This window comes from Nipponia nippon, unplaced genomic scaffold (genome assembly GCF_047370975.1).
Source record: "Nipponia nippon isolate SJK-2023a ecotype South Korea unplaced genomic scaffold, ASM4737097v1 scaffold_16, whole genome shotgun sequence".
NCBI lineage: Eukaryota > Metazoa > Chordata > Aves > Pelecaniformes > Threskiornithidae > Nipponia > Nipponia nippon.
In genome coordinates this window covers 1,108,826-1,122,256 of record NW_028262332.1, presented here as the reverse complement: position 1 = coordinate 1,122,256, position 13,431 = coordinate 1,108,826, and the positions used below count along the sequence as shown (strand labels likewise).

Here is a 13,431-nt window from a genome sequence, read left to right as displayed (position 1 = left end):
CATTGCAAGAAACAGGCTGGATTTTGGAAAGAGCTGTTGATGTGTGCAGGACCCGGTCAAACAAACTCGGTAACAAGAGCAGCAAGCAGTAAATAAAAGCGGCGTTAGTCATGGCAAAAGCACCCCAGGTGCTGCCGCCAGAAGCACGGACAGTAAAGCGCCATCCCGGGTGTGCACGCCGTCGATGGGATCCGGGACGCGGGGCAGGAGGGTTTGGCACACGCGGAGCTGCCAGCTCACTCGGGTTGAGTGGAAAGCAAAGACACACGTGTCGTCACGGTGCAGGGCCAGCACCAAGCGAGGAAGGAGCCGCCCTGTTAGAACGGGTCCTTCTCTGCAGGCATTATAAATCCAGAGGGTAATAAAATCCTGAGCGTGCAGCTGGACGACCGAGCCGATGATGGCTGATGCAGATGATGAGGAAGAAATTTAGGGTCAAATTATCTTCTGGCATCACCGTTCATCTCAGCAGAGCTGCAGCAGAGATGGGCCAGTGGTGTTACATCTCTCAGCGCATCTGTAAAGCAAAGGCTTAGAAATGATCCGTCTGTGACACTGGAAAGTAATGAGTTTTGCGGAAAGCAGCTGTGGTTGCAGGCAGGGCGGTCCCAGCCGCACCAACACCAACTGGATTACAACAAGTAACCACTTGATTACAAAAAGCAAAACTTTGTTCATCTGGGTGGCGTGAAGCGAACCCAGTGGCAAAGCTGCTGCTGCACGGCTGTCCGAGCAGGGCTCAAAGCAGGACGCGGGGAACGGCGCGTACGCTTGGGCTAAGGAGCTCGCTCCGAACCCAGGGGCACGCTTGGCCTGCTGGAAAGCTCTCACAAAACGGTAAAATAAATCAGTGCTGTTTGGAAAACCCAGAAAAGCATGCCATGTCACATCACCACAGCTCAGAGGATGTGCTGAGAACATCCACATGCAGCATAAAGATGCACATTTATGATAACACACAATACAACAGATTTTTATGAAGGATAACGCAGAATATATGTACATATGGCAAAGTTAGGTGTTAAAGCCAGGAGTAAGAGTATGGCCAGACGCAAAGGCAAATGTTAGAGTTGGCCACAGGGCTGGGATTTGGCAGGGACATCACTCGAGAGCGCAGCCACCTCGGCCCAGATGGAGATGAAGGGTCTGGGCTTTGAAGGGTGAGATTACGTAGGGTTTGGGGTGGAAAGCAGAGATCTTGGTGAACCAACTCAGCAAAGAAGAGGGAAACTCTGCACCCGCAAAAGCAAGCCTGGGAGAGCTCTGCAAGTCTCACTGAGCACTCACACGTCTGGATGAAAACTTGGGGCCAAAGCCTCTCTTGCACAAGACTTAACTAGTGGCCCTTGCCCCCAAGGACCCCATCAAGCCTAACACAAGCTCTAGGAGGAAAAGAAGTGCCAGGCTTTGGCTCGGGCTGCAAACTGCTTCACCAGTACCTGAATAGGTGGAGGAGAGGCTGAGAAGTGCTGCTGTGCCAGGATGGGGAGGATCCAGCGCCACGTCCGTTGCGCGTAGGGAGCAGAGGCTAGCAGCGCCATTGGGGCAACACGAGGATCCCCAGCATCTTGGCACAAACACTCCCTTGTTCAGCAGAAAAGGTGCCTGATATCATTTATGATTATTTTTAAACAGAGCTGTTGCTTAACTCATGGAATAGCAGCGTAATAACACCGTGTAGCTGGGTCAGCACGGGGATGCCATATGAATTAATAACAGAAAATGGCTCGTGCTCACTCACTTCCTGCAATTTCCTTTGCTCTGTGAGTTCAGGCATAATATATCGGTTCTTGCTATCTGCCTCCAGAAGCGTTAGCAGGAAAGTAAGCAAAAACTGACAGAGAGGTTGGGGAAGATTAAGGGAATCCCTGTTTAGCACTGTTAGGGTGCCAGACAGCAGCAGCCTCACACTGATTTCGGCAGGTGAGCAGATCAAAGAATTACACTTAGAGGGACTAGAGGCAAAGTTGTTACAAAATCCCTTATCCAGAAAGAAACTAGATTAAAAATTGTCAACAGGGGAACGTGGATTTGCCAGTGGGTGAAGCCGTATGGTCCCCGGGGGAAGCCACGCTCTAGGGTCGGTCCAGCCCGAGGATGGAGCGTGGCTGAGCCCTCGGGGTGCCGGGCGATCCCTCTGGCCTGGGTGGGTTTGGTCCTCTCCTCCAGGCCAGGCATCTGGGTGAGATTTTTAGCATCGTTGCCTGGAGTGTGGATGGTCAGATCATCCACGGGCTGCACGAGGCCTGACGGAGCTGAGCTTTCCTCCGGGCTGACAGCAGGGATACAGAGCTCTTCAGTGAAACACGTGAGCTCCAGCTTCAGTGCCCGTCCCACGGATGGAGGGGCCAGGGGACAGCGATGGTGTGAGCACGATGGGGCCGTGGGGTCAGGGGTGTGAGTGGCGGCCGGGTCTTTGCTCTGTTACGGGGTGAGTGGTGGCCAGGTCTTTGCTGCAGCAAGGCCGGAGGGCCAGCAAGCGGATCTGGGCAGGGTAACCTTGAGGGGGAGGGCATCAACATCCAGGCAAAATCCTGGGGCCAACGGAGGAGTATAAAGAGCTTGAGAGCGGCAGTGGGTGACACAAGCAGGGAAACCCCAGCAGCACCCAAAGGAGCCTGGTAAGCCCCCACCGGCACCCTGCCCCAGCCGGGGAGGGATGGAGGGACGGAGCGCCTTCGGGTTCAGGTGTGTGGGTGCCTGGGGGGTGGCTGGCTCTGAGCTCTGGGTTCGAGCGTGGCTGGGAAGTTGGGGGGCTCCATGTGGGCCTGGCTGCCCATTTTGGCTGCCTGCCTGTGGACTCCCCATGCTGGAGGCACCCATGGAGGGGGGAGAGGGCAGCCCAGCCTCTAACATCTGCCAGGGCATGGCCGGAGCCGGGAAGTACAGACTGGGAGTCTGTCCTCCCAGGGCACAATGCGGGGTGTCCCCAGCCCATGGGCTCATGTCTGCCTGTGCCAGTGAAGGGGGTCAAAACAGCAAGACCCCAGCAATGCACGGTGCTCCCCAGTGCTCCCCAGGGACCTGAGAGCATTGCTGGTACCCAGTGGCGGTGTGACCCCCCTGCACGCCACGCTGAGCCCACCGCATCCTTCAGGCACCACAGAGAGACCCTGTGCCCTGCTCCCCTGTCCCTGGAGCTCAGCAGGGACTGGGATGCGCAGCCGGGTTTTGACCTCCGGGTGGGGGACCCCTCGGCTCCGCTGCCGCAGGGGTGGCTGTGGGTCGGGGTCAGGCCTGGCGGTGGGGCAGGGGTCCCTTGGGACGTGGGGGGGTGCATTCAGCAGTGGGGAAAAAGCGGTAGCGTGGGCCACTACTGGGGTTACGGCCCTGAAAGCGGCGGGGGCTGCTGGCAGGGGCCCCCCTCCCCGCTGCCACACGCTCCCTGATGCTGGCCCCCCGACCGCTGCCCCCCGGAGCGGCATCGCCCGCTCCCCAGCCTGCGCGGTGGAGCCATTTCCAAGCGGCGGATGCTGAGTCACTGCAGGCCCCTCCGAAACACCTCGCAGGGACCCGCCGGGGTAACGGGGGGCGGGAAGGAGCCGGAGCGGGGCCGCGACGGGCCGGGGCGGGGGGGCAGCGGAGCCCCGCGGGGCGGCGGCGGGGCAGGGCCCGGCGGGGTGTGCGGGGGTGTGCGGGGGGTGGTGGTGGTGTGTGCGTGTGTGCGTGTGCGTGTGTGTGTGTGTGCGGGGCGTCGGGCGCTGCGGCCGGCGGGCCCCGGCGCTGCTGAGCGAGAGAAATGTGAGCCGGCTGCACCACTGCGGCGGCACTGCGGGGCCGGGCGGCACCGAGCGGGAGCGCGCAGGCAGCGCCCGCGCCCGCCGAGCCCCGCGGGAGCAGCGGGGCCGCAGCCGCCCGCCCGCACCTGCCGGAGCGGGGACAGGGGGGTGCCCCCGCCGCAGCCCCCCGGGGCAGCCAGCCTGCGCCGTCGGCCCGGGAGTGTTGCATCAGCCCCGAGCGGAGCGGGGGCTCGGCGGCCGCAGGAGCCGGGGGAGGGAGAGCGGAGCGGCGGGCGGAAGGTGCCTCCCCGGCGGCGGCGTTACCTGCCGCCTCCCCCCGGCAGCGGCTCCCCGCCGAGCATCCGGAGCCAGCGGAGCCGGCGGGAGCCCGGCGCCGCCAGCCCTGCCTTTGTGCCCGGTACCCTCCCCGCGCCGCCGGGGAAGCTGCTGGAAGAGGCGGCGGGGCCGTGGGAAGCGGGGCCGGGAGCCGCGGCCCGGCCGGGAGCGGCGGTGGAGACCCGCCAGCATCCTCGGGGAGCCGGCACTTCGCACGGGCAGCGCCCGCATCCCTCTGCCTTTCAGATAACCTTTAGCCGCTTGGGCCTCCAAACCTTCACCGGGGACGGAGCGGGGGTCTGGAGGCTCAGTTGGAGACACGGCCACACCGGGATCCCCCGTCCGAGGCACGGCGGGCCAATGCAGGTAAACGACCGGCAGCGACCGTCCTTTTGGCCGGGCTGCCCGGAGGGCATCACCCTGCGGGCGCGCAGGCGCGGGCGTGAGGACGTGTGTGTGTGTGCGGGTGTGCACATGTGTGTGCACCGCTGGGCCGCCAGCGCGGCAGCGCGACGTGGGCCAGGGTGCGTGGGGCCGGGGGTCGCGGTGGGAGGTCACCGGGGGGTGGATGCTGCGGGTCGTGGAGGGGTGCTGGGGATGCGGGGTACGGCGGGGCGCTGCGCCAGGGCGGTGCACGAAGGGGTGTGAGCGTGGAAACGCGGTGGTTGTGCGCGGCGGCTGCCTGGCCGCACGGATCGCCGTGCCCGTTGGCGCGTTGCGGGTGAGTGTCTGCGCGAGACCTGCGGGCAGAGGGCCCCCGGGGCTGCTGCTGTGCACGGGGCGGGATATGCACTGCTTGTGGGGTGCGGGGTGCAGGATGTGGGGTGCAGGATGTGGGCCCGTGATGGGGGATGCGGGACGTGAGACCTCCCTCCCCAGGGCAGGCATCGCAGGATGCTTGCAGGACCCCAGTGCCGCCAGGGCATGGTCCCCGGGGACACCCCCACTGGGGTCGGGCAAGGATCCGGCCCCCCACGGCTCTCGGGCATCCAGGGCTGAACCCCCCGCGGCCTCTCGTCGTCCCCAAGGGCTGCTGCTGCAAGCAGATGGCCCCCTCGGGCCCCCTCCGTCAGGCCTGGCAGGGCTCGGCAGGAGCAGGCATCCCTCTAACAGGATTTGCAGCGTGATGGAGAAGAGCGCCTTCGCCCTTCTCGGAGGAGAGGCAGGCTGTCGCCGGGGCTGCTGAGGGAGAAAATGGCCACGGGTTGGCTGCCTGCCCCCCATCTCCTGCCCCCAAACGTGGCCTGTCCTCTCCAGCAGCCCCGGGACAAGGGCAGGGAGCTGGGAAGGGGGAGAGGAAGCTGGAGGGCGGGATAATAGCAGGGACAGATCAGGAGCAAGCGATGGAGGTAAAAATAGATCCACTGAGCAGAGGAGGGGCTAAACGTGAGAGAAAACCCTGAGCAGAGGCAGGTCGGTGGGGGAGCCCCCCCAGGAGGGGCCCTGCATCCCAGCAGGGTGCAGGGGGACCTGCCCTCCCGGCCCCCAGCACGGAGGGGGGACCCGGGACCCCATGCTCGGGGCTGCCGAGGAGATGCCTGGGGGGAAATACCTGCCTGCTCCCGCTCCCGCCGGCCCAAACACGCGGGCGGATGGACAGGACCTGCAGGGCTCAGTTGCCAAATTGCCAGGATGAAGGCAGGCACGCATCCCGAGGGAGCGCTGGCAGCCAGTAGATCCCCGAAGAGCCTTGGATCCAACCCCCTCTCGCTTTTCATTTCCAGCGAGCACGAAGCTGAGCTGGGGACAGAGGTGCCGGGGACGGAAGGGACAAGGCGCGTGGCAGCCCCGGCACCAGCCAAGGTGAGCTGCCCTCCGGCGTGGGATGCTCCCTGAGCCCCTGCCCCGCGGGAGCTGCCAGTGACAGCAAGTGGCAGAGCCGGGAAGTCAGAGCCAAGGAATTTGCAAACACATTCTTCAGCGCCACGAGGATCCCACGGCACGTAAACAGGAATAAAGGCTGGGTGGAGGCGGGGGCCGGGGCGAGGTAGGGGCTGCCCCTGGTTCCGGCAAGACCCCCCCAGACTCACCTGCCCCGAGCAGCGCTCGGCGCCACGGTTCCCAACTGACCGTCCCTGACTGCAGCTGATCCGGCGCGGGAAGCGCCAGCGAAGGCGAAGGGGGGGCTGCCGAGTGACAGCCAATGTCACGTTAACATCCCGGCGAGGCGCTGTGCGGAGCCGACGCTTTGATCGCCTGCCTGAGAGCATCCTCCAAGGCAGGCAGGATGCCGCTGTGAGCCCTGCCTCCCCCTGCTCATCCCGGCCTCGCGCCCCGCGCCCTCGGGGCTGGCCGGAGAAGAGGGGCGCGGGGCCCGCTGGCGCTGCCCCGTCTCCCCAGGATGCTCTCCCGCGCCAGCGGCTGCTCCCCGTGCTCCTGCTCCGCAGTCAGACCGAGATTGAAAGCTCAGCAAGCTGCCGGCATGTTTTAGCCTCATGCAGGCGTCCCTCGGAGACCCCAGAGCAGTGGACAGTAATGTGAAAACAATACTCATGTCGTGTCTGAAAGGGCAACAAGTCATCATTAAAATGGAGGCGATGAAAATCATCCACCCGGAGAAGTTTTCGGAGCTGCAGGCCTCGCAGCCGCGCTACGCGCCGGCCCCGCGCCGCGAGCCGCCCCTCGTGGCCAAGCGTGCTTGGCCCTCCGAGTCCGAGATCATCGTCAACCAGGCGTGCGGGGACATCCCCGCCTTGGATGCCACCCCCGGCCCCCTGCCGCTGCCCCGGACTCCCCCCCTGCCGCGGCGAGAGCGCGGGTACCAGAGCCAGCGGAAGGGCAGCTCGGAGGTCTGCTACCACCGGCAGCCGCCGTCAGACGAGGTGATCGTCAACCAGTACGTGCTGCACCCCTCGACACCCTGCGAGCCCCTCGAGTGCCCCACCTGCGGCCACATGTACAACTTCACCAACAAGCGGCCCCGCATCCTCTCCTGCCTGCACTCGGTGTGCGAGGAGTGCCTGCAGATCCTCTATGAGTCCTGCCCCAAGTACAAGTTCATCTCCTGCCCCACCTGCAAGCGGGAGACCGTCCTCTTCACCGACTACGGGCTGGCGGCGCTGGCCGTCAACACCAGTATCCTCAACAGACTGCCGGCCGAGGCCCTGGCCGCCAACCCCGTCCAGTGGAGCAGCGACACCGACCGCAGCTGCTACCAGACCTTTCGCCAGTACTGCGGGGCTGCCTGCACCTGCCACATCCGAAACCCGCTGTCTTCCTGCACCATCATGTGAGCCCCGCGCCCCTGCCTGCACCTCCCGGCAGCAGGGCGGCCGGCGGGTGGGAGAGGACAGCGCAGCGCCGTGGCCGGTCCCCAGTCCCTTCTTTGCCGGTGGCGCAGCCTGGGGATGCTCTGATGCTCGCTGTGGGCAGGGATGTGGGACTGGCGTCCTCGCTGGCACTGGTGGGGGGCGGTGGGCATGCTGGGACCTGGGGGCAGCCCCCTGCACCCCAGTGGTGCCTGGGGAGAGGGACGCTGGGATGGGGAGCTTGTCCACCAGTGCATCCAGGGGCTCCAGCTCCCCCCAGTCCTGCGGTGGGTGCCCCCGCTGTGCATCAAGCATCTTGCCGTGCTCCTTCCCCGGGCACTTCTCCCTCCTCTCTCCCCGCGGCTCTCGAGAGTGGACGCTGGGTCCCGGTCGGAGCGACACCCTCCCCATCGCCCCGCAGCCGCCGGCGGCAGCACAAGGAACCCTGGAGGTGCGCAGTGCCACGCTGGGTCACCCGCCCAGCACGGAAGGCGAGGACAGGTCCCCGGCTGCCCCCCCCCCCGGCTCCTTCTCTGTAAGTTATTTGCCAAAGCTTTCATCTCAGCGGCCAAGCCGCCATGCGCCCGAGTTGTTGTAGCCATGCCAAGCTGCCGCGCCGGCCCCTCGGTTGCGAACAGACATGCGGCCCGTTTCCTCCGCAGGCCCTTGAGGAAAGCTCCACTTTATCCTCGTTTTGGAGGATTCTTGTTTTTTCCCTGGCCGTCCCCAGCCGCCCAATCCCAGGCCGCTATGCGTTCACAAAGGCATTGAGCTGTGCCCGTTCTCTGCCGCTCCACCCAGGGCCCTGCACCGATGCCCCATGGGATGGCTCGGGGGGGGGGGGGGCGGTGCGGGGTCCAGTACCCCAAATTGCTGGCTCCAGTGAGGGGATTTGGCTGGGCAGGGGGGCAGAGGTCTGGCTCCTGCCCACGGTCCCTCCCCTGGAGCAGCACCTCTGCTCTGACCCCTGCGCGGAGGGGCTGGCAGGGCAGCAGCCCCTTGTGCACAGTCTTGCTTTCTCCAGGGCACTTGGAGGGGTAAATTTGCTGCCAAAAAAGCAAAAAAATAAACCTAAAAAACTAAAAGAAAAAGCCATAATTTGCGGGTGCTCCCACGGGGCTGAGCACCACAACCCAGCATGGCCGCGGCACCAGGGGCACACGCCGCCAGGTCCCCGGGCACCAGGGCTGCGTGAGCCACAGGGGCCCCGCAGAGCCCCACGCCTTGGAGAGGGAAGAGCAGCCCCCGGCGCTGGCCGAAGCCCAGCATCCATCCAGGGAGAGGGGCCGAACCGTCCCCCCCCGCCCGCCCCGAGGGAGCAGGCGATGCCGCCGGCACAGCCCCGGGTACCACCCCGCTGCCGGTGGAGAACGGGGGCCGATACCGTTTCTGTGTTGCTCTGCCAATGCCTCCCGCTGCTGGTTGTGACAATGATCATGTTTTATACCCGGCCTTGTTCTGACCCCCATCAGTCTCCCCAATAAAGATTATATTGGAACGAATGGCGAGCTGGCGTCTCAGGGGGCGCGTCGTTGCGGGCCGGAGCGGGGCCGCACACCGGCCGGGATGCTGCGCATGGCCCCGCTCGGTCCGTGGGGCAAGTTGGGGGAGAGATACCCAGAGGAAGGACTGACACCTCCTGTGACCTGGCTCTCAGCTCTGATGCGGTTGTGTCCCCTCCCTGCCCAGTCCCTGGTCCCACCACATGTGGCTGGTCACCATGGGCTACCCTGCCCACCTTGGCAAGTGGTCCCCACCCACACCAAGGGCTTTTAAATACTTGCTGGATGTCCTGTTCCTCCCGAGTGATGTGGTATACTGGGGGGAGGATTTGCCAGCCTGGCCCAGGTGGCACCCGCTGGCGACGGAAGCTGGGCAGGGACACGGGCAGATGCACCCACGGGCCCGGCCATGCTCACGGCCTCTCTGCGCCATCCCCAGCTGCAGACAGGGACTGCCCCGGGGCCCAGCGTGCACCCGGCAGCACCGGCAAATGGCACCGGTGGGGAGCACCCACCGCCTGCACCGAATGGACCCCAGGGTCACCGCGATGGCAACTCTCCAGCTGGGAGAGGCAGAAGTTTGCAGCAGAAACAGGCGGGAGGATGCTCCCAGGGCAGCGCGGTTCCCTGGGGCGTGAGCTGTGCGGGCGCACACGCGTGTGCACAGCGGAGAGTGCGTGTGTGTGCACGCACAGCCCCGCTGGCCCAGTGCTGGCCCCCGAACCTCCTTTCTCTGGGAGCAGCGGCTGTCTCTGCCCTCTGCTATGGGCCACTGTGGAGCAGCTGCTTCCAAAGCACCGGCACCTCCCTGGCTCGTGGCTGAGCCCTGGGGGCAGCTCCCACCCTCAGGGGGTGCAGGGTGCACGGGGTGGCTGCGGACCCCTTGTGCTTGGCTGCTGGTTCCCCCCCCCCCCTCCCAGAAGGGTTTCTATGCCCAGAAAATGAAACCACATCCCAGTCCTTGGGTGCTGAATTACAGCATCAATAATGCAGCCGGTGCCAGCCCCGGCCCCAAGCGCACCATGGCCATGATCTGGGCTCCCCAGCCCTGCACCCCCATGCCCGCTGTCCTCCGTGGGTGTGGGGGGTACTGGCAGCAGTGCTGGGGGCTCCTGGCGGCCACGGCATCCCTTCCCAGTGAGCCCAACAATGTGGCTGCTCGGGGAAGCTGGGGCAGCCCCAAATCCGGGATGAGCATCTCCATCACCCCAAAGGCTCATCCTGAAGCCAGGACGAGCACCTCCATCTGCGGGGCCCCAAAGATACCGAAGCAATGGGCCAGCCAGGGCAGCAATTTTGCCCTCAAAGCAGGAATTTACCCTTTTTATTACGTAAGGACGAAGGGTACAGTGCGTCCTCACCCTGTCGTGGTACCTCTTGGGCACAGAGTAAATTTAAAACCGCTAATTTGATTTTGAGTTGCAATTAAGGAAGAAATGGGACCTTTCAGGAGTAAGTGCTGGGCAACAGCCCATTTCACCAGCCCTATTAACCTCGAATGAGCGCTCGCTGGAAGAGGGGCCCGGGTGTACTGCGGGGGGACAGGGACGACGGGGAGGTGCCAGCCCTCGCGTCGCGGCAGCAGGTGAATTAAAAGTCTTTCAAAGTCACTCTGGGATCCCAAGCCCTGAAACGCTCCCGTGGCCACACTGAGCTTTGTGCCTCCAAGCCGGGTTTTCAAAGCACTCCAGGTCCCACCGGCTGCTTAAACACGGCCAGGACGTTGCCGTGGGAGCAGGTTTGGCCACGTGTGGGCAAAGATGCTCACAGACATTCCCAGATGAGCTGGTTGTAAAATCTCCTCGTTGATCAAATGTCTGTCCCAGGCTGGGATGAACATCTGAGCTCTCCCAGTGTCCAGGTTGGCCCGTGATGGGAGAGGGGAGTTGAGGGGTTGAATGGCTCCTGGGGATGACCCTTCCCCAAACGCCCTTGGTTTAGATGTGGGAAGGGCCGGGAACGGGCAGCTCTCTGCCGGTTTGGCACGGGTTCAGAGGATGATATTTCCCAGCTGTTCTCCCCAAAACCGGCTCCCACAGCCCGGCTGACCAGTGCCGGGGGTTGCACCAGGCCGGGGCAGCTCCGAGCTCCCGATGGTGATGGGTAGGCAGCCCCGGGCAGCGCCGAGGCTGGTCCCCATGTGTGTGGCCCCACTGGTCCCCATCCTGCCCCGCCACCCTGCTGGGAGGTTGCACAACAGGACCGGTTCCGCATTGGCACAGAGCGGGGGGAGGATCCGGCCCCAGTGCAGGGCTGAAGGCTGTGCTGGGCTATGGGGTAGCACCATGCCAGGCTGGGAAGGAGGTGGCTCAGCATCAGGGCTGGGCCCTCCTTGGGGACATGCAGCCTCAAAACCTCAACCCGAGGCGGTCCTGCACCCGAAACGGCTGTTTCAGAGGAGAGGAAGCTGCTTGCAACGGCTTCTGCCAGCACCCAGCTTTCACAACGAGGAGCAATCCCACGATGAGACGATAATAGGTTGTGGCATGCAGCCCGAGAGGCTGTGACAGGTCCCCAGGGCAGCGCTGGCCCCACGGACGGGGAGGGACTGCTGCACTCGGGAGCTTTCTTGGGGTTAAATCCAGACGAGGGCTGCCTGCAGGCACAGGCACCCGCTCCCACTCCCTCCCTGGCTCCATGTTCAAGGCCGGACTCTGGCGCAGGAGTTGCTCCCAGCCCCTCACCATTTTCGTGCTGTCCCCCTGGCCGCTGTCCCTCCAGCCTCGCTCTCACGGATGCAGGATGGGGACAGCGCTGGCATGTCCCCAGCGTGGGGGCTGAGTGGGGAAGGGGAGATGCTGCTGCTGGTTGTGGTGCAAAAGGGGTGGGGATGCCTCCGACCAGAGCTGGATGGGGCCCCTGACACCCCCACCCCTGCCTGCCCCGGCAGGTGAGACCAAGCACACTCGGTGCATGCCTGAGGCTGGCTGTGCTGCCAATGTCCTCGCTGCCACCCAGGCATGGCTGGGCACCAGGGCGGGGGACACGCCAGACTTCAGCAGGAGAAGCCAGGAGAGAGATACGGCCCTGCAGAGCTCCGGGTGGGCAGGTCCCTGCGGGGATGGGGACAGCCATGTCACCAGTCTGGGGACACCATGTCACCCGCCTGGTGCTAGCGGCTGGGAGATGCGATGAAGCGTTTGGGGCGCAATGGGGTGTCAGAGGCTTGTGGGAGGGGGCAGATGGGGTGGATCTGGGGAGCTGTGCTGGAGCTCATGGTGGGGGGAGAGGGGTTGGGGGGCTGCCATGGGGTAATGGGGGGCAGCAAAGGAGAGCTGGGGGACTGGTGAGAAGGCGGACGGGGGCTGCACGGGGATGTGCATGAGACTGGGGTGCGTGGAGGGTGCTGGGGGCTGCAGTGGGGTGCTCAAGGGGAGACAGGGTGCATATGGCTGCTGGGGGGGATGCGGTGCTCAGTGGGGGGGGTGCAAGGAATCAGGGGTGCATGTGTGGGGCTGTGTGCGGGGCTTTGGGGGGTCTGTGCCGGGGGATGGTGCCCTGCAGCCAGAGCCCTATCGCAGCCTCCCATGGCTCTCGGCACGCCGCCCCCGGCCCGGCTCACCGTCCTGCGGTGGGTGCCGCTCGCTGCTATCTCGGCACGCTAAATATAACCGAGTCCTTGTGAGCGGACATTGCAGCCAGGCTCCCACGGGCCAGCCCTGTCTGCACGCCGAGGCACCGTGGGCAGCACCACCGGGCTCTGCATCGCCCACGGGGTTGGTCCCGCACCACAGCCCCCCCAGACACCCCATTCCCGGGGTGATTTAGGTGCCCTTCTCTGGCTTTCAGCACCCAGAGGTGCCGGCAGCCTGGCAAGGGGAGCACAGATGCACTGGAGGGTGCATCGTGCTCCATTGTGTCCCCATGGGGACAGCTCTGGCCTGGTTTGCCCAAAAGCCCGTTATATTCCCACGTAATGTGGAGCAGGGACACGTGCCAGGCCTCCCACGCGGTGGCAGGGCCCCCCGGGTGTCTGAGCCCCCCCTCCCCGCAGGCCCCATCTAGCTGAAAACGCCCGCGGCCAGGGCCGAGCTGGTGCTCCTCCTGATGGAGCTGCTCCACTTGATATAAATAAATATTCCTCGGTGCGATGGGGGCCGGGGGTGGACCTGCCTGCCTCTGCCTCCCAGCCTGACCTGTTTTGGGGTGCCCTGCTCCTACCGCTGCCTCCCACACCTTGGCACTTTGCTGGAGCAACGCACGGCAGCCCCGATACTGAGAGCAGCCCGAGTGCCCCGGCAAAGTCTGTGGCGTGAATCTCTGCCCCCGTGGGCACAAGGGCACGGGTTTCCCGCAGGGCTGTGCAGCGTTGGCTCGCCCCCCGCCGATCTGGCTCCCTTGGCAGGAGGAAGGGGAAGGGGGGGGTGGTACCCCGCGGTCCCCCGCAGCCGCAGCCCTGGGGAGGTGCCCGTGGATGTTTCCGGGGAGAAGGGCGAAGCTGGGACACACGGCTGGTTGCACAACCCCGGCATGGCCGGGCAGGAGGACAGGGCACTGCGGTGTCAGCCAGCCCCTGTGGTGGGGACGGGCAGAGTGGGGCCGGAGAGAGGTGACAGCACAGGGGGGGCGATTTGGCACGGGGTCTGCGCAGAGCTTTGGCAGGGCATCAAGAAGGGGCTGGCAGAG

The 13,431-nt window shown here is 64.8% G+C and overlaps 1 protein-coding gene and 1 pseudogene across 1 annotated transcript; both read left to right on the top strand.

Annotated features, from left to right (window-relative positions):
* The first annotated feature begins 3,681 nt into the window (after nucleotides 1-3,681).
* On the top strand, nucleotides 3,682-4,703 carry LOC148056196 (uncharacterized; annotated as a pseudogene).
* Nucleotides 4,704-6,041: 1,338 nt separating this feature from the next.
* RNF208 (ring finger protein 208) lies at nucleotides 6,042-8,793 on the top strand. The gene has a single exon (XM_087752962.1). It carries the CDS (start codon nucleotides 6,491-6,493, stop codon nucleotides 7,286-7,288), a length of 798 nt encoding a protein of 265 aa, XP_087609088.1. The 5' UTR covers nucleotides 6,042-6,490; the 3' UTR covers nucleotides 7,289-8,793.
* The last annotated feature ends 4,638 nt before the right edge of the window (nucleotides 8,794-13,431 follow it).